General features: G+C 35.1%; 1 protein-coding gene and 1 long non-coding RNA gene across 5 annotated transcripts in view; both read right to left on the bottom strand.

The window, feature by feature from the left end:
- Positions 1 to 14,013, bottom strand: part of LOC107142924 — a 91,461-nt gene that overhangs the window by 70,432 nt on the left and 7,016 nt on the right. The gene's annotated exons all lie outside the window — the stretch shown is intronic.
- LOC107142908 (interferon-inducible GTPase 1-like) overlaps positions 9,675 to 14,013 on the bottom strand; it is a 10,961-nt gene continuing 6,622 nt past the window's right edge. Inside the window, exon 2 of one of the 2 annotated variants that reach the window (XM_015486458.2) lies at positions 9,675 to 10,785. In XM_015486458.2, coding sequence (XP_015341944.1) covers positions 9,847 to 10,785 — 939 coding nt within the window. In that variant the 3' untranslated portion in view covers positions 9,675 to 9,846. Of the gene's footprint in view, positions 10,786 to 12,985; positions 13,563 to 14,013 lie in introns of those variants that run through there. The other variant, XR_007350646.1, reaches the window with a different exon arrangement.

The raw sequence follows: 14,013 nt of genomic DNA, 5'->3' as shown, positions 1-14,013 counted from the left end.
ATTGATTTCTTTCATCTGTCTAATTGCTCTGGCCAGTGTTTCATGAACTGTGTTGAACAGAAGTGGTGAAAGAGGGCATCCCTGTCCTGTTCCAGTTTTTTTCTTGCTTCAATTTTTCTCCATTTAAAATGATGTTAGCCTGGGGCTTAGCATAGATAGCTTTTATGATGTTGAGATATGTTCCCGTTATCCCTAGTTTTTCTAGTGTTTTGAACATAAAGGGGTGCTGTATTTTGTCAAATGCTTTTACTGCGTCTATTGAGATGATCATATGATTCTTATCTTTAAGTTTATTGATGTGTTGAATTATATTTATTGATTTCCATATGTTGAACCAACCTTGCATCCCTGGGATGAATCCCACTTGATCATGGTGCACAACCTTTTTGATATGTTTTTGTATTTGATTTGCCAAAATTTTATTGAGAATTTTTGCATCTATGTTCATTAGAGATATTGGCCTGAAGTTTTCTTTCTTTGATGTGTCTGTCTGGTTTTGCGATCAGGGTGATATTGGTCTCATAGAATGAGTTTGGAATTACTGTCTCTTTTTCTATTTCCTGAAGTAAATTGAAGAGTATTGGTAATAGTTCTTCTTTAAAGGATTTGTAGAACTCGGCTGTGTATCCATCCAGTCCTGGACTTTTCTTGGTTGGTAAGCTTTTCATGGCTTCTTCTATTTCCTCACTTGATATTGGTGTGTTTAAATTGTGTGTATCTTCCTGACTCGATCTGGGCAAATCGTATGACTTAAGAAATTTGTCAATGCCTTCAATGTCTTGTATTGTATTGGAGTATAAGATTTCAAAATAATTTCTAATTATCCTCTGTATTTCTGTAGTGTCTGTTGTGATATTACCTTTTCCATCAGGTATGCTGGTTATTTGAGCTCTCTCTCTCCTTCTTTTTGTTAGCATGGCTAAGGGTCTGTCAATTTTATTTGTTTTTTCAAAGAACCAACTTTTAGTTTTGTCAATTTTTTCAATTGTTTCTTTTGTTTTGATTTCAGCTCTGATTTTAATTAGTTCTTGCCTTCTGCTGCTTTTGCTGCTGATTTGTTCTTCTTTTTCTAGAGCTTTGAGATGTAGTGTGAGGTCATTTATTTGTTGACTTTTGCTTCTTTTAAGGTATGAACTCCATGCAATGAATTTTCTTCTTAGTACTGCCTTCATAGTGTCCCAGAGATTTCCATATGTTGTGTCTATGTTCTCAGTTACCTCTAAGAATTTTTTAATCTCCTCCTGGATGTCTTCTGTGACCCATTGCTCATTCAGTAGCATATTGTATAGTCTCCAGGTGATGGAGAAATTTTTATTTTGTCATTGATTTCCAATTTCATTCCATTGTGACCGAGAAAATGCATGGTAGTATCTCTACTTTTTTTGTATTTGCTAAGAGTTGCTTTGTGGCGTAGTATATGGTCTATTTTAGAGAAGGATCCATGTGCTGCTGAGAAGAGAGTGTATCTGCTTGATGCAGGTTGAAATATTGTATATGTGTCAGTTAAGTCTAAGCTATTGATTGTGTTATTGAGTCCTATAGTTTCTTTCTTCACCGTTTGATTGGAAGATCTATCCAGTGGAGAGAGAGGTGTGTTAAAGTCACCCAAGATTATTGTGTTGTGGTTAATTTGATTCTTGAAATTGAGAAGAGTTTGTTTGATGAACGTAGCTGCACTATTGTTTGGGGCATATATATTTATGATTGTTATGTCTTGTTGGTGTATGGTTCCCTTGAGCAGTATGTAATGTCCGTCTATATTCCTTTTGATTAACCTTGGCTTGAAGTCTACTTTATTTGATATGAGTATGGAAACCCCTGCTTGCTTCCACAGTCCATGTGAGTTGTATGACTTTTCCCAAGCTTTCACCTTCAGTCTGTATATGTCTTTTCCTATCAGATCTGAGTCTCCTGGAGGTAGCATATTGTTGGGGCTTGTTTTAATCCAATCTGCTAGCCTATGTCCTTTGATTGGTGAGTTTAAGCCAGTAACATTTAGGGTTACTATTGACACCTGGTTTGTATTTCCAGCCATAGTTGTTTATTTTTGTTATTTTGTTATTTTACTTGAATTGGTTTTCTTCTTTATTAGTTTTTCCTTTAGTGTACCACCTCCCTCTGCTGATTTTCATTGCTCTTTTCCTCTCCATGAAATATCTTGCCAAGGATGTTTTGTAGTGCCAGTTTTCTAGCTATAAACTCTTTTAACTTTTGCTTACTGTGGAAGGTTTTTGTTTTATCTTCAAATATAAAGCTTAATTTGGCTAGATACAAGATTCTTGGTTGGCACCCATTATCTTTCAGAGCTTGAAATATGTTGTTCCAGGATCTTCTAGCTTTCAGGGTCTGTGTTGAAAAATCTGCCATCATCCTAATTGGTTTTCCCCTATATGTAATCAGATTCCTTTCTCTTGTGGCTTTTAAAATTCTCTCTTTATTCTGTATGTTGGGCATTTTCATTATAATGTGCCTTGGTGTGGGTCTGTTGTTATTTTGTACATTCAGCATCCTGTAGGCTTCTTGAATTTGGATTTCTAATTCATTCTTCATGTTTGGAAAGTTTTCTGATATTATTTCATTGAATAGATTGTTCATTCCTTGGGATTGGACCTCTATGCCTCCCTCTATCCAAATAACTCTGAAATTTGGTCTTTTTATGCTATCCCATATTTCTTGAATATTCTGCTCATGGTTTCTTATCATTTTTGCTGTGTGGCTATGTTCTTTTCAAGATGATTTATTTGATCTTCATTGTCTGATATCCTATCTTCTAAGTGGTCTATTCTGTTGGTGATGCTTTCATTTGAGTTTTTAATTTGGTTTATTATTTCTTTCATTTCAAGGATTTCTGTTTGTTTGTTTGTTTTTAGAACCTCTATCTCCCTGTTGAGGTGATCTTTTGCTTCTTGAATTTTTTATGTAGCTCATTGTGGAAGTGATCTTTCACTGCCTTTATTTGTTCTCTTATGTCTTCTTTGAGATCCCAAAACATTTTAACCATGTATATCCTGAAATCTTTCTCTGTACTTTTTTCTGTTCTAGCTGCCAATCCTTCTAATGATGTGTTGTTTTGGTTTGTTTGTGGTACTTGCTTCCCTTGTCTTTTCATGTTGCTCATGTGTCTTCCTTTCCAGCTCTGTGGATCTGGTTTGTTATTGTTTTTACCCTATAGATTTGTAGTGCTCTTGTAGGGATCTTAGATTTCTCCTTTGTGGGGAAGGACAATGTTAACAGATCCCAATATCAACAATACACCATCTATGAACAAATTGTTTTTATAAAGACATTTACAGTTTAGTCTCAATGTCCAGAAATGTTTGATTCAATTATTATTTAAAATGTAATCTGTTGTTTCATAAAAATGCTTACAGTTTCTGGCGGTGGACAATGAACTGCTAGTCAAGTGTAGGGCAATAAGATGCTCAAATAGTGATCTGATCTGATCTGATAGCCACCAAAAATGATGAGGAAGCTTTTCCAAGATGGAGTTGGTCTCCTTCCATCATGGGGTGTCTGGTGAGGTGGGGTGTTGTGGGCGATGGCCTTGTGCTGTGGATAGGCTGCATCTGAGTGACATGCATGGGAACAGAGCCCCAAACTGAATGTTTTTAAATAATCAAAACCAATTTTCAATCTAAACTGGATTTCTTTCTTCTTTTTTTTTAGTATCTTACATATTCTGGATTTTAATCCCTTGTCAGTATAATAATTTCCAAATGTTTTCTCCCCTTCTTCAGGTTGTCTCTTCATGGTTAGGTTGATTGTGTTCTCTGCTGCAAAGAAGCTTCTTGGTTTTAATTTCATTTCTCTGTCTATGCTTTTAGGTTATTACTCAAAAAAAAAATCATTGCCTATACTTATGTTCTGAAATGTTTGCCCTGTGTTTTATTTTAGTAGTTTCATGGTTTCGGGTCTTATATTTAGGTCTTTGATTCATTTTGAGGTTATTTTTATATGATGCGATAGGGTCAAGTTTCATCGTTGCCTATCACTATCCAATTTCCCCAGTACCACTTATTGAAGAGGCTGTCCTCTATCCCATGTATGTTTTTGGTTTCTTTGCTGAGAATGGCTGTTGATGTGTGGATTTATTCCTGATGTCTATTCTGTTTCACTGGTCTTGTTTCACTTTTTATGCCAATACCATGATGTCTTGGTTACTATCATCCTTTAGTATATCATAACATTGGATATTGTTCTTCAGCTTTGTTCTCTTTGCTCAAGATTACTTTGGCTGTTTGGGGTCCTTTGTGCTACCATAGGAATTTTAGGATTTTTTTTCTAGTTTTATGGAAAATGTAATTGATATTTTGGTGGGGATTCTACTGAACCTGTAAATATCTTTGTGTAATGTTGATTTTTTTAACAACCCTAATTCTTCGGATCCATATTCATAGGTCACATTTTTTCATGTACTTTCTTTTTTGAATATTTTTTAGTTGTAGATAGACACAATATATTTATTTTTATTTATTTATTTTTATGTGGTGCTGGGGATCAAACCCAGGATCTCATGCATGAGAGGCAAGCACTCTACCACTGAGCTACAACCCCAGCCCCCAAGTACTTTCTTCAACTTTTTTCATTGGTGTTTTGTAATTCATTATAGAGGTAATTCACTTCCTTCATTTTTCTTCTTCTATTTTTTTTTCTCCTGCTTTCCCTTGTTACTAGGAATTGAACCCAGGGGTACTTTGCCACTGAGCTACATTTCCAGCCCACTTTTATTTTTTATTTGAGTCAGGGTCTCATGAAGTTGCCCATTCTGTGCTTGCACTTGCTCTCATCCTGGTCAGCCTCCTAAATCACTGGGTTTACAGGCATGCAACACCATGCCCAATTGTCATTCACTTATTTAAATTTATTCCTAGGTACTTTTTTTTACAACTATTGTGAATAAATTTTTTGTGATTTCTTTCTCAGCAAGTTCATTATTGGTGTTCAAAATGTAATTGATTTTTGTGTGTCAATTTCATATCCTGAAACTTTGCTGACTTACTTTATCAGTTCTAACAGTATTTGAAGGAGTGTGTAGGTTTCTTTATACATACAATAATATTGTCTGTGAACAAAATCAAATTGACTTTGTCCCTGCTTATTTGTAGGCTTGTTATTTGCTTCTCTTGCCTAATTGTTCTAGGTAAGACTTCAAGTACTATATTAAATAGAAATTGTGAAAGTGGTTATCTTTGTCTTGTTACAGATAGTAGAGAAAATGATCTCAGCTTTTCCTTTATTTGGTGTGCTGCTGGCTGTCGTATTGTTGTTTATATTCTTTGCTATGTTCCGGTATGCTTCTTGTATACCTGAATTGTTCAGAATTTTTGTTACAAAGATATATTGAATTTTATCAAATAATTTTTATGCTTCTAAGAGATAATCATCTGACTTTTGTCCTTCATTCTGCTGGTGTGATATGTATTGTGTTTATTGTTTGATTTTTCTATGTTGAACCATTCATACATCTCCAGGACAAATCCTGCTTGATTGTGGTGAATGATCTTTTTAATATCCTGTTGGATTCATTTGCTAGTAATATTTTGTTGATCATTTTTGCATATTCATCACAGATGCTATTCAATAGCTTTCTTTTTGTTTTTGTGTCCCAATTTTAATAACAAGGTAATTCTGGCCTCATACAATGAATTTGGAAGAGCACTTTGCCTTTCAGTTATTTATAATAATTTGAGAAGAACTGGTACTTGTTCTTAAAGTTTAGTTGAATCTGCAGTGAAGCCATATGGTTCTGGACTTTTCTTCTTCTTTTTTTTTTTGTAAATATTTATTTTTTAGTTGTAGTTGAACACAATACCTCTATTTTGTTTATTTATTTTTATGTGGTGCTGAGGATCACACCCAGTGCCTCACACATGCCAGGCAAGTGCTCTGCCACTGAGCCACAGCCCCAGATCCTTGGACTTTTCTTCGATGTGAAACTTTTTATTATTGATTCAATATCATTGTTATTGGTCTACTCAATGATTTTCTATATCTTCAGGATTCAGTGTTTGTAGTTTATATGTGTTTTTAAATCCATCTATTTCTTCTAGTTTTCTAATTTGTTAGCATATAGTTTTTCAAAATAGTCCTGAATGATCCTTTGCATTTCTGTGCTATCAGTTGTAATTTCTCCTTCTTCATCTATGATTTTATTTATTTGGATACTTTCTTTCTTTATTAATCTAACTATAAAGATTTGTTGATTTTGTTTGTCTATTCCAATCAAAAACACAGCCCTTCACTTTATTGATCTTTTGCATTTTTATTAGTCTCTATTTCATTTATTTCTGCTTTGATATTTGTAATTTCTCTCTTCTATGTTGCGGTTTAGTTTGTTCTTGTTTTTCTAGTTTCTGGAGGTTTATGTTAGGTTATTTCTTTGAAGTCTCTTTTTATGTAAGCACATATTGCTATAAAACTCTCCTAGTGCTGATTTTGCTGTATCTTCTAAGGTTTAGTGTGTTGTGTTGCCATTTTATTTGTTTCTAGAAATTTATAAATCTTCCTTTTCAATGACCCATTGTTGATTGGATATTATGTTGTTTAGCCTTCATGAATTAGTAAAAAAGTTTCTTTCATTATTGATTTCTAGTTTTACTCATTTGTGGTCAAAGAAGATATATTAAGTTGCCGAGATTTAGTTTGTGGCTTAATGGTCCGTCTTAGAAAGTGCTCCATATGCAGACGAGAGGGATGTATATTTTTTAACTGTTAGATGAAATATTCTGTAAATGTTTTGTCAGTCCATTTGTTAATAGTATAGTTTAACTCTCATGTTTTTGATGAATATTTGTTTATATGACCTGTTCATTAGTGAAAGAGGGGTCTTGAAATCCTCAGCTGTTATTATATTGTAGCCTATCTCTCCTTTAGCTCCAATGTTTGCCTTATGAACTTGGATGCTCTGGCATTAGATGCATATATATACATTTACAATTATTATATCCTCTTGATGTATGGATCCTTTGATCATTCTATAGTGCCCTTTCTCTCTTTTTACACTTTTTTCTTGGTCTATCTTATCTAAATATGGGTGCTCCTGCTTGCTTCTGTTTCTGTTTTGTGGGATATCTTTCTCCACTCCTTAATTTTTAGTTTGTATATGTCTTTGTGAGTAAAGTGAGTTTCTTTGGGGCAGCATATTGTTGGGTCTTTTGTTTTAATTCATCCTGCCATTCCATAAGTTTTAATTGGGGACCTTAATCTGTTCATATGCAGGGTTACTATTGATATGTAAAGACTTATTTCTGTCATTTATCATTTTTATTCTTCTTATTTGCATATCCTTTGTCCTTTTCTTCTTAGTGTTATCTTTGTGGTTTGGTGGTTTTGTGTATTGAAAAGCTTTGATTCTCTTGTCTGCTTTTGTGTTTTCTCTTTTGTGTGCCTGCTCTTTTGTGTTGTTTTATCTTTTATCTTTATCTTTTGTGGTTTTTTTTCTTTTGTGTGTTTTTTCTCTTTTGTGTGTCTGTTCTTCTAGGTGAGTTTTATAACTTCACATGTTTTCATATTAACAGTTATCTTCCTTTCTCTTTCATTAAACATTGTTTATAAAGCCAGTCTGGTGCTAATGAATTCCCTCTGTTTCTGTTTTTGTTTTTGTTTTGGCAATGGGATTGATCCCAGGGCACTCTACCGCTGACAATTTTGTGTTTTATTTAGAGACAGTCTTGCTAAGTTGCTTAGGGCCTCACTAATTTGCTGAGGCTAGCTATGAACTTGCAATCCTCCTGCCTCAGACTCCCAAGTAGTTTGGATTACAAGCATGTGCCACCATGCCCCACAATCCTCTGTGGTTTTTCTTGTCTTGAAAAGTATTTATTTTCTGAAGGATAGCCTTACTGGGCATAATATTCTTAGTTGGCGTGTTTTTTTTTCTTATTAAACATTTTAAATTTATTATTATTAACTTTCAATATATCATTCCATTCTCTTCCAGCTGGTAATGTTTCTACTGAGAAATTTACTGTTCATCTAGTGGGGGGTTCCCTTAAATGTGACTTGGCACTTTACTCTTCCTGTTTTTATCATTCCTTTTGTGTCTTGGGTTTTTGAGAAAGTTTTAGTATATATGCTCAGATAAGACCATTTTTGGTCAACTCTATTTTGTGTCCTTTGAGCTTCCTGGCCCTGGATATCCTTGTCTTTCCTGTGTTTTAAGACTTTTTGTGTGACATCATTGCATAGGATTTTTATGCCTTTTTCCTTCTCTTGGCCTTCTATAATCCTCAAAATTCAGACATTTGGCCTTTTCATAGTGTTCCATAAGTCTTAGAGGCTTTCTTCATTTCTAAGCATATTTATTTTCTTTTCCCTTTGTCTGATCAAATAATTTCAGAAGACTTGTTTTCAAGTTCAGAAATACTTTCTTCCACTCCATTTAGTCCTGTTGTTAGGCTCTTGATTATGGTTTTTTTTTTTATTTGCCTTATTGAGTTTTTTACTTTCCAGATTTTGGGGTTTTTTTATGATCTCTATCGCCTTTTAAAATTTCTCATTCATAACATAAATTGTGTTCCTGATTGTGTAATTCTCTTGATTCTCATTGAACTTCCTTAGGATTGTTCTTTTCAATTCTTTTTCAGGAATTTTGTCCATTTCCTTTTCTTTGGGGCCTGTTGCTAGAGTATTATTATGTTTCATTTCACCTGCTATTTCATAATCTTGTGTCCCTACTTTGATATTTGTTTATCTCATAGATCAATTGTTTCTACCAATTTTATAGGGTGCTGTTAGTAGTAAAATTACTTTCTACTGAAAAAGTCACAGGGTATATTGGTTTATAGGCTACAATGACTTTGGTTCTGGTTGCATGGCATAGTATAGATTCCATGTATTTTCTTCTGCTATAATTAAGGATTTTTTAGGCTTATTGAATGTGACAACCAGGTCAGAAAACCTGGGTGTCTTTGCATGACATATGGGAAGGGGAACTCCAGCTTAAGAAGGTGTGGTGCCCACAGAAGTGAGGTTGGGCACTTGCTTTGTGACCACTCCAGTGGAATCAGGCAGAGGCAGTGCGGTATGCATGCATGGTGGCAGGACTGAGCCTGTCAGTTTCTGTGTGCCACATAAGTTGGGGGTCACTCCTGCATCCCTGGGTAGGTGTGGTGATGTAGCACACACATTTAGTAACAAGAAGTACCACCGAGTCTCCAGGACAACGCGGCATGGATACTCCAGGAGACCCTGGAGAGGTATGATTTAGCTTATGTGACAGTGTGACTAGGGTGCCTGTGCAACATGGCATATAGTTGTGAATCTCTAGAAGCTGTGCTGGTATTATACTTTGAATCTTGGGTGTCCCCAGAAAATATCATGTGTTAGGCAATGTGGCAATATTCAGAGATGAAATGATTATATGAGAGCTATAACCTCATTGGTGGAGTAAGCCTATTATTATTATTATTTCTCTGAATGGATAAACAGGAGGATGTGCCCTTAGTCTAATTGGAAATCCACCTGTTTCTTGAATATATCTCTTTGAGGAGAACTTCAGCATCATCAGACACTGTTTTAAGGTAAAAAAAAAAAATGTCATAATGTAACTCAGTGGTAAAGTGCTTGTAAAAGGCCCTGGGTTCTACCCCTAGTAATGCAAAAAAAAAAAAAAAAAAAAAAAAAAAGTCATAGTCTAATGTAAAGACCAGAGCAAGAACACACCCACACACCCATTAGTTGAACAGAACATCTTCAAATATTTCAAAAGTATTTTTGGAGATTTTCAACAAATTTTGGAATTGTTCCAAAGGAACATGCAAATTCTCAGCCACAATCTGCAAGGATGCATCATCCCAAACCAAAACGTCTCAATAGTAGTTGAAGCCTGCCTTCAGCTTCTCCACATCATTTGTCACTGGTGATGCTCTCCACAGGCAAGGTGGCCAATATTTTAGACTTCAATTCTTCTAGCCAGGTAAACTGCTTCAGAAAATACCGGTTTCTTAAAATAGCCCTATCAATAATCTTAAGCAGGGAAAGCATAAAATCACGGTGCTTTTGAACAAGCAGATCCTTTAGTAGCTTGTCTTTCAAGATCGGGAAATCATACTTAGAAAGATCACAGTTGGATATCAAAAATATTTGTGGTTTATTAATGTTATTGCTCTTAAAATTAATCACACAGTCCTCTCGGATCTGCTGCAGGACTTTTTCTCTGTCAAAGGTAGTTGGCTTAGATATCTGTGCATTTTTTAAATCACAGTCCACCTTGGTTCTCACAAAGTAAAAATCCTTCTTCTTAATTTTGATAGTCTTGGCCAGGTCCAAATCATTTTTCTTGAAGCGTGTAGCAGAAACAATAATGAAGAAGTCATACTCCCTAAATTTTACATTCTCCAGATAATGTTTTGGCTGGAACTTAGTGATTCCAATCCCAGGCAGGTCCCAGATTATCACATTGGGAAAATCTGGGTGTATGTATGGAGTTCTCTTCATGGTCATCTCCACCACCCCAATAAGAGCTGCATCTTTTTCTTCATGACCAATCCCTCTCAGGGCATTGACGAAACTTGACTTCCCTGCCCCAGACTCCCCTGTTACAGCAATGTTGAGTTGGGCATTATTATTTTTTTCCAATACACTGTTGATTGCAAAGGTTGCCTCCTCAATGTTTCCTTTTTTCAGTTGCAACTCTATCAAACTGATGGTTTCCTGAGAAATGATTTCGTTTTCTACCTCCAAGTTCTTCAAATGTGCAGTAAAGCTGGAGGCCAAATCATGGTGCTGATCATGAGCAGGAGTACCAGAGAACTGTTGACCCATGACTGTGTACAAGTAAAGTAACTGAAAGAAAGAGGAAAGTTGAAAGGGTTACTATGCCAGAAGAATGTCTTTGAGCTTTGGTCTTACACAAAGTGCTGCAGACTTTGCCATTTCCCTCAATTATGCCCTGAAACAGATCAATTTTCATATCTTTCTGGTTTTTTCTTATTTGAACTCTTTACTATGGAAATATTTAAACTTAAAGTTAAGAAATATAATACAAAAAAAAGCTGCAAGTGTCTTTTAGAATCAATTTGCCAAAACATGGCTAATCATCATTCATCTAATCCTACTAGAGGATGCAACCTAATCCAAGACATCACATCATTCCATGCATAAATACTTCAGTACATTTATTCAAACTATAAAGAATTTTGATTATCAAATTTCATAACATTACCACACATTACCACATAATCATCATCAGAACACAACCAGTTTCAAATTCCTCAATAACCATGTAGAACTTTTTTAGTGTTTATTGTTTTACACTATTGGCTTAAAATGTCAGTAAAGGCCAGATGCTATATTGGGTTGATATAATTGTAAAGTAGCATTGGTTTTCTTTTCATGGGTCCTTTTCTTGTCTTTGTTCATGAATCATTATTAACTTGCAATAATATGAGGCTTCTTCATCCTTCAGGTCCAAGTTTAAGCCCATTAACTCAATGTTTCAGCATTTTGAGCTTTTATTTTAGTACCATGTTTTCTTTTAAATGTCTTATTTTATAAAAGTAATTTAATTGTACAAAGTCTTTTTGGAAAATTAGAATTTGGGAAGAGCTTCAGAAAAACTCACAAGCTGCTATACTTTCTAACTTAATGATATGAAGGTCATTTCTTTCAACAAGTTTATTGAGATACCACTTGCATATAACAACTACATGTTAAGTTGTACAGCTTCATGTTCTGATATATGAATACATGATGACCTGATAATCACAGTCCACCTAGCACAGCCTTCACCTCTATGTTGTTACCATTTGTGAGTGTGCCTCTATGTGTGTATTTTTTTGTGTTATTGTTTTGTGTAGAAAGAATGCCTAGTATCTATTCTCTTAGCAAACTTCATGTGTACAATACAGTATTTTTATTATCATAATCATGCTGTACATTAGATCTCCAGAACTTTGTTCATCTTGTATAACTAAAACTGTGTATCCTTTGCCCAACATTTTCCTTCCTCCCAGCTCCTGGCAACCATTCTCTGCTTCTATGTGTTTGACTACTCAAGATTCCACATGTAAGTGAGATCAGGAAGATCATTTTCTATATGGTTAGCAGAACAGACCAGAGCTTCTAATGTGACCTTTGTGACTTTTGCATTACTGAACTAACATTAAAGCCTCTTGATATTGCTCAGTATGCATTAAAAAAAGTATTTAAGGAACATATAATTCCAGAGGTTCATAATATTTTGCAAGAGCCAAAGTGAATCTTATATATGTGGTTGGGACTAAGCCATCTCAATTAACTATGCCCAAGCAAACTTCCTGCTAAAATGAGGCCACAGGAAAGGACAGGGAGAGTGAACCATTGGAATCCATTGGTAATTCATCAACTGCTTTCAAGAACAGAGCCATTGTAAGAAGTCTCAACCTGCTTGTCATTACAAAAAGACACAGATTTTGGAAACTGGTCCTAAAGGTCACCAGCATTGATTTCAAACATCACAGTTAAGACCCATGGAAAAACATAAAATAACATTTTGGGAAGGAAGAATGGAGAAAATTGTGAAGCAAGAGTAAAACATCTAAATATACTCTCCTTGTCCATTGCAGATCAAATGTTTAGGCAGGGAAGTACAGTTTACTCAGTACTTTGATACATTGATTTATGGATATGTATCAGACTTCTGTTTAAACACACAAATAGAAACACAAACGGTATAATGGCCAAAAATAATATTTGGATTGGGGAAAAGAAACCTAATAGAAGAGGCTTAAAGGATAAGAATGAAATAAAAAATAAATTTCTTCCTAGTTTGTAGCATGTTGCATCTAACTTGTTCAACAAACTGGCAATCTTTCTTTGAGATATTTTCCCGAGGGAAAACCCTACCTATTGAAATTTTGAATGGTGAAAGAAGATTGTGCTTAGTTATTTGCCTAGATCACATCTCCTGACTTGAGGATAGCAAAACAAGCATTTCTTGACAACATCTTTCTTGACATACTGATACAGATTCTTTGTCCCTAGACAGAAGAAAAACAGGAAGAGATGAGCACTTATTGTTTTATTGCATTGGCAAACAGGTTTAATTAAGCCAGTTCTGGTACCTTTCAATTCTGATTATTGCTTGGACTTCCTGAACGCTCTGGGAAGAAGCAGTACAAGAAAGATATAGGCATTATTTACAATTTTCAGCAAATGAAGCAAATATAAAACTCTTAGTCTCTTGGAATTCTAGTCTCACCTCTTTGGCTTTAGAAAGAAGCAAAGTCACCCAAGTGTTAAAAGGTATTTCAACTTCAAGGAAAGTTTACACATATGATGATGAGGAGGTAATCACAAGACTTGGGTTCAGCTCCCCAGCAAAATTTATTGCATGGGCTTAGAATTCATTCTCAGGCACAGTGAGAATTGGGGTTCCTCCTGGTGTGTTGTTAGAAGATTGGAGAAAAACTGTTGTTAGAAGATGGGAGAAAGGCTCTTTTGAGACACTGAGGGTGAGAATGAGATTACAAATCTCCATAGTTTCAAATTTCTCTTCAGTGAATGTCCTTATGGGATGGTCTTCCAGTTCCTCTTCATCCATATAAGCATGGAAATGTGAGGGTAGAAGTAGACCTGGATTCCTAATAGGAAGATGAGTTTACAAATGTGAATTGATATGTTAAAATTGAACATAATTTCTTGGGTACTCTGTGACGTTTTGATACATGTACACACTATGCAACGATCAAATCAGGGTAAGCATATCTATCTCCTCAAACATTTGTCATTTCTTTGTGAGTAAAGCATTACAAATGCTTTTTGCATTATATGGTACATTAACACTATCTGTCCTGATTGTGCAATAGAACACCAGAAATTATCGTTCCCATCTAACTGTAAAGTACCACTTGACCAACCTGCTGGAAGCAGTCCAACTCCATCTTGGAAAACCTTCTTCACCATTTTTTGTGGGTGTGGCTATCAGATCAAATCACCATTTGAGCAGCATATCATCCTACACTTGACCCCCAGTTCATTGTCCACCGCCAGAAACTGTAAGCATTTTTATGAAACAACTGATTACATTTTAAA

The sequence above is a fragment of the Marmota marmota genome, unplaced genomic scaffold (assembly GCF_001458135.2).
Source record: "Marmota marmota marmota unplaced genomic scaffold, marMar, whole genome shotgun sequence".
Classification (NCBI taxonomy): Eukaryota; Metazoa; Chordata; class Mammalia; order Rodentia; family Sciuridae; genus Marmota; species Marmota marmota.
The sequence above is the reverse complement of the archived record's forward strand: the minus strand, read 5'-3'. Positions and strand labels throughout refer to the sequence as shown.